Source organism: Galeopterus variegatus, unplaced genomic scaffold (assembly GCF_000696425.1).
Source record: "Galeopterus variegatus unplaced genomic scaffold, G_variegatus-3.0.2 Scaffold365, whole genome shotgun sequence".
Taxonomy (NCBI): domain Eukaryota; kingdom Metazoa; phylum Chordata; class Mammalia; order Dermoptera; family Cynocephalidae; genus Galeopterus; species Galeopterus variegatus.
This window is the reverse complement of record NW_007726476.1, coordinates 661,438-672,405: the sequence shown is the minus strand read 5'-3', so window position 1 is coordinate 672,405 and position 10,968 is coordinate 661,438. Positions and strand designations below refer to the sequence as shown.

The 10,968-nt window shown below is 38.6% G+C and overlaps 1 protein-coding gene across 1 annotated transcript in view; it reads left to right on the top strand.

The window, feature by feature from the left end:
• The first annotated feature begins 6,113 nt into the window (after nucleotides 1-6,113).
• DNAH14 (dynein, axonemal, heavy chain 14) overlaps nucleotides 6,114-10,968 on the top strand; it is a 390,354-nt gene continuing 385,499 nt past the window's right edge. Inside the window, 1 exon segment of the mRNA XM_008567995.1 lies at nucleotides 6,114-6,216. Within this exon segment, the coding sequence (XP_008566217.1) occupies nucleotides 6,114-6,216 (103 nt within the window).

Here is a 10,968-nt window from a genome sequence, read left to right as displayed (position 1 = left end):
GCATATAACAATAACCAAGATTTTGAAATACAGAAGTTAGAATTTAATATATGGGAGTCATACTTATTTTCCAATTTATTTCTTGACATCCTTATACTACAAATTTAAAATGTTATCTGAGTGAAAAAAATGAACATCAAATGCAAAAATATCAAGAAAGTTAGACCATCCTAGAAGTAAATGATGATAAGGCATAATACATGAAAAAGGACTGTAAAGAACTTACTTTCATAAGAATTTTACCTCTTCAGAGGAATTCTCATTTAGTAAATTAAAAAAGTAAACTTTAGGTTACAATTTAAACTTCTTTGGCAATAAATTTCTACAGTGGACCTGAAATTTATGTGATACATGGACAAGATACATTAAGGAATGCAAACATTAAAATCATATTTTCAAAAACATTGAATGGCATGGATAGGTGCTCATTAAGTGAAAAAGTAACTGGGAATATAAGATGATCCCATTTTGGGAAAAACTATATCTAAATTTAGAAAACAGTATACAGATATGTTGAGTGATAGTTTTCAAATCTTCTAAATTATTTTATTGTTTATATACTCAAACTCCATCAACATGTTTTGGTTTGATATACTATTTTCTTTAACCTAGACATACATAGCTTTGATATAGACCAAGAATTCTCAAAACATTCCCTCCCCACACCCTGCTGGTCCTGGGAGACAGCAACTTTGTCTCAATTTTCTGCCCTGGAATCCAGGGCCTAACTCAGGTGCCCATAAATATTCTCTGAAATACTGCACTTGCAAAGGGGCTTCTTTTTTCATAATATGAAATTTTAAAAAAAGACTTCCTCTAGAAGGCATCACAAAATATTGAATCTTAAGAATTTGGATTTAATTCCCAACAAGACTGTGAAGTTGTAGGCCGGCCCGTGGCTCACTCGGTAGAGTGCGGTGCTGATAACACCAAGGCCACAGGTTCGGATCCTATATAGGGATGGCCGGTTTGCTCACTGGCTGAGCGTGGTGCTGACAACACCAAGCCAAGGGTTGAGATCCCCTTACCGGTCATCTTTTAAAAAAAAAAAAGACTGTGAAGTTGTCTAAGTGTTAATTTCCACTTCTTTTGCGGCAAAATCATGGAGCCCTGGAGCTTTTGTGCCATTTTCTCTTGCGGCCATCAGAGGGCAGTGTGTGACTTCTTCCGACAAAGACATCGCCCACTTCAATAGTTTTTCAAGTTAGCTTTCATTGGAGTATGTTTTACAATCTTAGGGAATTTCTTTCTTTTTTTTTTTTATTGAAACATAATTGATTATATATATTTGTGGGGTACACATTTGAATGTTTGGTGTTTTTGTTTTTTTTTTTTGTCCTTTTTGAGACCGGCCGTACCGCGCTCAGCCAGTGGATGAGCACACTGGTCATCCCTATATAGGATCCCAACCCGCGGGAGCACAGCGCCGCACTCTCCCGAGTGCGCCACAGGCTCGGCCCCACATTTGAATGTTAATACATGTGTACAATATGCGGCGATCAAATCAGGATAATGAGTATACTCATATTTACAAAACAATCTTTGTGACTCTTAACCAATTTCTTGCTAACCCTCCTCCCCCTCCCCTTTTCCCACCTCTAATAACCACAGTTCTGTTTTTTTAAAGTTCAATGTATTATTGTGACTGTCTCTTTCTTTCTTTCTTCTCTTTATTTTAGCTCCCAATTATGAGTGAAGACATGCAGTATTTTTCTTTCTGTGCCTTTAAAAGAAATATTTACTTCATTTGGAAGCTAATGAAAAAATTCCCCACAAGAAACAAATATAAGGTTATTCACTAACTGAAAGATGTATCTCATTACATATGGAGCCCTGTAAAATTACAAATGAATAAATGAAGTTGGACCTTAAGCAAATACCATATGAAAAAAATTAAAGCAAAATAAAACACCTAAGTTTCAGAGCTAAAATAAAACTGTTAAGGGAAAATATAAGAATATATTTTCATGACTTAGGATTTGGCATTTTTTTATAGATAACAAAAACACAAGCAACAACAACAAAACAGATTAAATAGGATGTCATCAAAATTCAAAGCTTTTATGCATCAAAGTACACTTTTGAGAGTTTGAGAAAACAACTGACAGGATGGTAGAAAATACTGGCAAGTAATTAATCTGACAAGGGTCTTGTAAAAAGAAAATGTAAATAAGTCGAACAACTCAAGAACAGAAACACAGACAACCCAACCAAAAATAGGCAGAAGACTTGAACAGACATTTCTCCAAAGAAGATGTATAAACTACTGACAGACACATGAAAGCTGATCAACCTCATTAGATATTAGGGAAATTCAAATCAATAGCACAATGAGTACGACTCCACTCCTGCTAGGATGGCTATAATTAAACAACAACAATAACAAAACATAAAATAGCAACTGCTGGCAAATAAGCAGAGAAACTGGAAGCCTCGAAATGTAGTTTGAACCAGTCCACACCTTCTCCCCCATCGGAAATCCAGTTTTTCTCTAATACGTTGTGTCTCCAAGAGGCTTTGTTTAAATAAAAATTCTTCTGAATAACTTAATGTAATAGACACTATTCTCTGAGCATCACTATATGTCAGGCATTTTATTTAGTTCATAGACAACATATCTCCATATTACAAGTGAGACTTAGAGGTCAAGTAATTTACATGATTCATAAAGCTAGTATGTAGTTGAGGTACAATTAGAAGCAGGTATATTTGGGATTTCTAGAAAGGTAACTTCCTCGGTTAAGCAATGGTCAGCCATTATTATTTATGTCTGTTTTGGGTAAGCTAATAGATGTTAGGACAGTGGGTAAGTATGTGTCAGTGGGAGCGGAGAGATGGACAGAGATGCAGCCCTGGGCCACAGCAAGACAGTAGACCCTAGTCCTTAAAGGCAATGGTCTTGGATTCACACTCACCTGGACTAGAACTGTGATTCCCCCACTTCAAGTTCTGTGATCTTGCCTTAGTCATTCATTTTTCTCCAATTCTGGATCAACTGGAGGGATTTGTTACAGATGGTTTTTGAGTTAACAAGTGCTAATGATGAAAAAAATGAGAAACCAAAGTGAAACGCTGGCACAAAGATTCTGATTTCCAAGGCTGTCAGAGCAGGTGGTAACATGATTCTCAGTAGACAAACTTGAGGAAGAATTTCAGGGCTCAGCAACATCAGGGAGAGCAAAGGAGGAAGCAAAGACCCAAGACGTTACCAGGGATTCAATGCTTGTATAGATGAGTGGATGGAATTACAGACTAGCATGAAAGCCCAAAACTATAGGAGTGATGAACACACACTAAGGCTGGATGGTGGCCAGGCTGGTGGCCAGCTGGTTCATTCTGATGTGTCAGCACCTCTCTATCCATCTGTTTATATCTACATTTTTTTTGATCATCCTCACAATCATTTGTGTGTGTGTGTCTGCGTGGTTATTTCAATGTGTATGCAATTTTCTGTTTCAGAATATAATTCTCCCATCACAGCTCCACCGTAGCCATAAGAAATTAGTTGGGAGTGGAGTTGTAAATAAAGGAAAAATTAGCTGGGCCATTCTAAATAGTTGGATGTATGTGTCTGATTCAAATGTAAATTAGTTATTAATTTTCAAACGTGTGCTGTATCCTATCAAAGAGTAATGTCTGGAGAAAATGTGTTTAGTCATTTTTATGGTCTTCTAGAAGCTTCACTATTTCATCTGAAATTTTTTCAACTTTTGCTTGAACAATTGCTTTTTATGAACATTTGCAGGCAGTCTCTAAGAGACTTCACAGTGAAAGAGCCAAACCACTTCCCACATCTGATCTGTAGGTGGCAGCAGTCACCACCATACAGCTGTGAATCCCCTACTCTTAGATTCTTCCAGGTCCTTTTCTAGCTAAACATTGAAAACTGAGCAGTTATTCCCTCTAATTCTGTACTCTCCTCTTGCATCTTCTTTCCATGTTCAACAATAAGAGCACTGTGAAGGGAACTACCACCAAGTTCTCAATGTGCGGCACCAATGGTGGATTTTAGCACCACGTATTAGGGCACACACTTCACTATACAGTTGCTTATGAACTCATTTTTCTTACTTATACCACTTTTGATATCCAATACTCTTAGATATTCACAAAACCAGTTTAAGCATGTTAGTTTTATAACTAGTGCTAATCCCTGGCTATCCCCCAAATATACCATACTCCAGTTAACATTTCACGTATACTATATGAGTGAACATCAAAAAGTTTATGGAAGGGGCCGGCCTGGTGGTGCACTGCTACAGTGCGCCGCTTGGGAGCGCGGCGGCGCTCCCGCTGAGGGTTCGGATCCCACACACAGACCGGCCGCTCACTGGCTGAGCAAGGTGCGGGCACAACACCGAGGGTTGCGATCCCGTTGCCAGTCCCGGTCCAGTACGGGCGCAACACTGAGGGTTGCGATCCGCTGCCGGTCACGAAAAAAGACAAAAAGGAAAAAAAAAAACAAAGTTTATGGAAATATTTGCATTATGTTCTAATAATATTTTTTCACCAACTTTGTGAAATACCATCGTATATATTTTTATATTATATATACATATATGCTCTATATAATATATAGTACTATTATAGTATATAAGTAGTATATACAGAACAAAAATGAAATTATACTATAAATGTTCTATATTACTACAAATGTTTCATATATATATATATATATATATATATATATATATACACATACACACATATATTTGTGTGTGTGTTTAATAATACATCATAAATATTGATCTTATTGACCAANAAAAAAAAAAACAAAGTTTATGGAAATATTTGCATTATGTTCTAATAATATTTTTTCACCAACTTTGTGAAATACCATCGTATATATTTTTATATTATATATACATATATGCTCTATATAATATATAGTACTATTATAGTATATAAGTAGTATATGCAGAACAAAAATGAAATTATACTATAAATGTTCTATATTACTACAAATGTTTCATATATATATATATATATACACACACACACACATATATTTGTGTGTGTGTTTAATAATACATCATAAATATTGATCTTATTGACCAAGTTTTGAACTTTGGATGCCTGTAGCACTCATTTTGATTTGAATTACTTTCTCATTTGATGCTACCGTAATGTCATACTTTGCTAACTAGTATGAAGAGCAATTTAGAAGCAGGATTTGTGTTGAGGCTCAGATAGAGTTATAGGTATAGTATAGTTACAGGTATTGTCATAGCCTCTGACAGAGTTATAGGTATAGTAAAACTATTTAATTAGCAATTAATTAGCAATTGAATTAGTGAATATTTTATTTTCTAATTTACTACTGTTTCATATCTAAGGGTTAAGAATTAAGTGTTGGGTATTTTACAAGTGGATCAAGAAGATATATGGGCTAGGAAGTTGAACTCTGCATAAAACAGAGACCAAATGTATATAAAAGAAATATTTAAGACAATTATATTACAATTGAGGTAGAGTAAAGGGATCTAAAGATAAGGTGTCTACAATTCCTTCAAACTGACAAAACGATGACACCAGTAGACTATAATAAGTTATGTATATATACTGTTATACCTACAGCAATCACTAATAAACCTACACAAAGAGATACACTCAAAAATAGTATAGATAAATGAAAGTCAAATTCTTAAAAATGTTCAAGTAACACACAGGAAGGAAGGAAAACTAAAACAGAATAACAAAAAGCAGAGAAAACACATAGAAACCAAAAAAATAGAATGGCTTAAAACTTAAGCCCTAAAATATAATTAATTAAATTAAATTTGAGTGGTCTAAATACACCAATTAAAAGACTGATTTGTGGAGTGGCTTTAAAAACATGGCATAACTATATGCTGTCTACATGCAACTTGCTTCAAATATAACAATATAGGCAGATCAAAAGTACTCCTGAAAGAATGGCAAAAGGTATATTAAGTAAGCATTAATCAAAAGAAAACAGTGGCTATATGAATACCAAAGAAAGTAAACTTCAAAACAAAGAAAGTTAGCAGAAACAGAGAGGGAAATTATATTGTGATAAAAGGATCAATACACCGAGAATATAGAGTGATCCTAAATGTGTGTGTACCAAACAAGGCTGCAAAATAAGCGAAATGAAAGCTGAACTGCAAGTAAAAAGAGAGAAATCCACAATTACAGTTGGAGACTTAAGCATTCTCTCAACAAATGATAGAACTAGACAGAAAATCAGCAAAGGTATAGAAAACTCAGCAACTCTGTCAACCAAAATGATCTAATCAGTATTTACAGAACACTCCACCCAATGGCAGTAGAATACATATTCTTTTTAACTTCCCATGGAACATATAGCAAGATAAGCCATATCCTGGACAATACCAAAATAAAGACAAAACCTCAATGAAATTACAAGAATCATACAGAGCATGTCCTCCAACCACAGTGGAATCAAACTAGAAATTAGTAACGGGAAGATAATAGGAAATTTCCAAACACTGAAAACTAAACAAAGTGGGTTCCAGTCAAGATGGCAGAATAGATGGTCCCCAGTGTCACTCTCTCCCACAAATCAACCAATTTACAACCATAAAAATGTAACAACAGCTAAGCTAGGGGCTACTGGAGCTCAGAGGAAGAGGAGGAGAGACCTACGGCATTCATGAAGGTGGGAGAAGCCCCAATGAGAGAAAGAAAAAAATGCTCAGAGTATTTCAGGCCATGGCTGCTTTAAGGCTGGAGCTGCTGAGCGCATGGAGCAGGAGCCAGCAGAAGCCGCAGCTGTGCCCTTCGGATGGAGTTGCTTGGAGGTGGCAGGGGAGAAGAGGGCCTTGGTGGCCCCCAGGACAGCAAGACCACTAATAGAGTTCCCATGGATCCACGCAAGAGTGAGGAGCCAGAACAGCTGAAAAAAAGGAGCCATTCAGAGGCTGGTGAGTCATCACAAGGGACTGGTGCAGGGCCCATCCCATGGGAGGTGTCTGGAGCACGGGGGGTGGGGGAGATGGGCCTACGAGGAGAACACTGGGACACAGCAAGGACAGCTGATCCACCTCGCAATCAGTGCAGGACCACTCAGAGGAGACCGGTCAGGAATATAGAATTGCATGGGGTGCAGTTTAACGAGAAGACTCAGGCCCAGATCAGAGTTTCTACACAACCCAGGTGCACCCAGTCTCTGGAGAGCCGGAAGTACCTATAAGGTCAACCATTAAACCCTGAGCTGCACAAAAAGTCTTCCCTAGGGAATCAGCAGCAAAGCAGCAATTTATCTCAACCATACAGCTTGAGTACTTGTTCCCACAGGAAGTTCTCCTCTTTTAGAAGTAAGCAAAGGACAAAAAATTAGTTCCAGCTCAGGCACACCACCAGTGCCTCAGGGCCTGCCAGAGGACCTGAGGCATGAAGCCAGGGACCAGACCACCCACCCACATCCAGGCACACCGCCAGCACCTTGGGGCCTGCCCGGGGACCGGGGTATGGAGCTGGGGACCGGATCCCCCCACACACAACCAGGAACACCACCAGCACCAAGGAGCATGCCAAAAACATCGCCATGATGTGGTGGCCCACCACAGCCACCACAGTAACCACGGCTGCCATGAAAGTGGCTAGACATCACAACCACCACGCAGATGGTCCACCAGCCACTGGAGTGCACTGACACAAGGAGAGTCCAAAGAAAAGTCCGGCAGAGACCAAAGAAAAGAATAGAATGTCTCTCTCTACAAAGCCCATTCCAGAGTGACAGAAGAAGCATCTGCTCTATAATAATATTTGGGGACCTCTTTCAGCATTGGACCGATCATCTGGGCAACAAATCAACACAGTCACCATTACTCTTTTAGAGGGAGAGAAGAAATCTAGGGTTATCAGTGGTGGGAGGGGGGAGGGAAAGGGGGATAGGGAGAGATTGGACAAGGGGCATAAAAATCAGTACAATTTGTAACAATATACACACTAGTAATATTGATTTGATCAGCATATGTCAACATTGAATTCCAAAAATATGTATAATCAATTATGATTCAATAAAAAAAAAAACTAAACAAAGCACTTCTAAATGGGTCAAAGAGGAAGACTCAAGGGAAATTTAAAAATTCAGTGAACTGAATGGAAATGAAAATGCAATGTATTACAATCTGTGGTATACAGCTAAGTCAGTGCTGAGTGAAATTCATAGCACAAAATACTTACATTAAAGAGGTGGTCTCAAATCAATAATCTAAGTTCCTGCTCCAAGAACTTAAAGAACAAAGAACATTATAAACGTGAAGCAAGCAGAAAGAAGGGAATAATAAAGATAAGAGAAGAAATCAATAAAATGGAAAAAGGGAAAACAATAGAGAAAGAAAGCAATATAATAATGATCTGATTCTTTTAAAAATATCAGTAAAACTAACAAACCTCAAGCAAGACTGACAGAGAAAAAAAGCAAGAAACACAAATTATAAATATCAGGCTACAATAGGAAATTTCACTGCAGACCCTGTAGACATCAAAGGGAATACTATGAGTAAACTGTACACATAAATTTGGCACCTTAGATGAAATGGATCAATTCCTCAGGAAAACACAAACTACCACAACTCACCCAACATGAAACAGATAATCTCAATAGCCCTATAACTATCAAAGAAATTGAATTCATAATTTTAAAACTTCCAAAAGAGAAATCTCCAGGCCCAGATTGTTTCACTGGTGGTATCCACCAAATGCTTAAAAAAGAATTAACACTGACAGATGTCAGCAAGATGGCAGAATAGGATGTTCCAGGTTTCACTATCCCCCACAGAAAGTTAACTAGCAACCCACTCACAGATAAGCACACCTTTGTGAAAACCTCGAAAGTTGGGGATAAGTCAAGACACCTGTGTGCACCACAGAACTGAATAAAAACTGCATTTGAAAGGTAAAAGAAATGGTCTCACTTTGACCCCATTGCATCCCCTCCCCCAATACAGCACAGTGCCACACAGGGAGGATTCCTCAGGACCCACAGCTTCTACTGTGGGAAAAGAAAACCAGAGGCACACATCTAGATTCCTCACCATTCTGAGATGCTTCCCAGAAAGCCCACTCCGGTCTCAGCTCACAGGGACAACAGTGGGTAATAGCAGGGTTAGACCACCTGGGATCAGGTAGAACAAAACAAGGAGGCAAAGTCCAAAATTCCCAGCCAACAGATCTTGGTGGTAACTCTATGTTCCTGCCAGCGATGGCACCTGATCAGAGGTACCAGCAAACAGCATAGCGCACCTGAAAAGCCAAGCTGGTCACTCCCAGAAGTGGTGGAAAGTTCACCTGGTTTGTATCCCTTGATAGCCAGCCTCCAGGCCCAGCTTCAGACCCTGACCTCAGTCCCCACCCAAGGAGGATGGCTTCCAAAGCACAATTTGGCAAAGGCAAGGGCAAGTTCTGCCATATCTGGTAGTTTAAAAAGCACTCAGCATGGCCTTAAAGAGCACTCCAATACCTCATCCGGAAAGGGAGAAAACCACTCCAGTATATTTCTGCAAATTGCTAGTTCTGCCACACCTGGAAATTTAAACAGTACTCAGCTCAGCCTCAATCCCCAATCCCTGCCCCCACCTGGCAGGGAGACAAATCTCATCAGTGTATTTCTACTGTGCATAGCAGCTTATCCCACCCATCCTCAGCAGAGACTCCACTGAAACTTGTACTCTTCCCACAATGTTGTACAGTTGCAGAACTCAAATAGCAATACCATCTGGCCAGGTAATACAGCCTGTGGTCCAGCCAAATCAGAGGCAATTGCAGTGCCCAGCCAGCAGCTTTACCTGATTGTAGAGCACAGCCAGACATCTTGCTGATAGAAGAGCCCAGCCAGGTTCTCCACCCTAACTCAGATCAAAGGCAGTGTCCCTGTCATCTAGAAAACCTGAAAATAAGTCCTGCCTGCCTGGGGTCATTACCAGCTGGCTCATGCAGTATCACAGGATAAACTAAGTAGTGAAGTAGTGAAGGTCTATCCCTGCCAATGAACACCAGTAAAAGCCAGAAGAGGTGGCTATCTCCTCAAAGGCATAGATAAGAACACAAAACCACAAGGATTACAAAGACTCAGGAAATCATGATACCTCCAAAATAAACTAACAAAGCTCCAAGAATAAATCCTAAAAAATAGAAATCTATGAAATGACAAAGAATAGTATAATCCTCTTAAAGAACTGAAATGAACTACAAGAATTTACAGATAAAAAATTAAATGAAATTTGGAAAACAATACATGAACAAAATGAGAAGGTTGAAAAGAATAACAACAATTTAAAAAACCAAATAGAAATTTTAGAGATGAAGAATACAATGATGAACTTAATAAGCTTCAACGCAGGCCCAGTAAAGTTGAAGAAAACATCTATGAGGTAGAAGATGGAACATTTGAAATTATCCAGTCAGAGGAGCAAAAAAGAGAAAGAATGAAAAAAATGAAGACAGCCTATAAAACGTGTGGGACACTTTCAAGAGACCTAACTTTTGCATTATATAAGTTAAAGAAGGATAAGAAAAAGAAAAAGGCCCAGAAAGCATATTTAAAGATCAAATGACTGAAAATTTCCCTGTCTGGGGATAGATACAAACATCTAGCAACAGAAAGCACAGAGATCTCAAATTCAACCCCAAGTGAAGTTCACCAAGACACATAATAAGAAAACTACCAAAAATCAAAGACGAAGAAAAAATTCTGAAAGCAGCAAAAGATAAGAAACATATCACATACAATGTAATCTCAGTATGACAATTAGCAGATTTCTCAGCAGAAACCCAGCATGCCAGGAGAAAGTGGAATGATACATTCAAAATGCTTTAACTAAAAACTGCCAACCAGTAACACTTTTTCCATCAAAGCTGTCTTTCAGAAATGAAGGAGAAATAATAACTTTCTGAGACAAACAAAAGAGGAGGAAAATTGCTAAAGAAAGTTCTTCGTGGGCTGGCCCGGTGGCGCACTGCTACAGTGCGCCGCTTGGG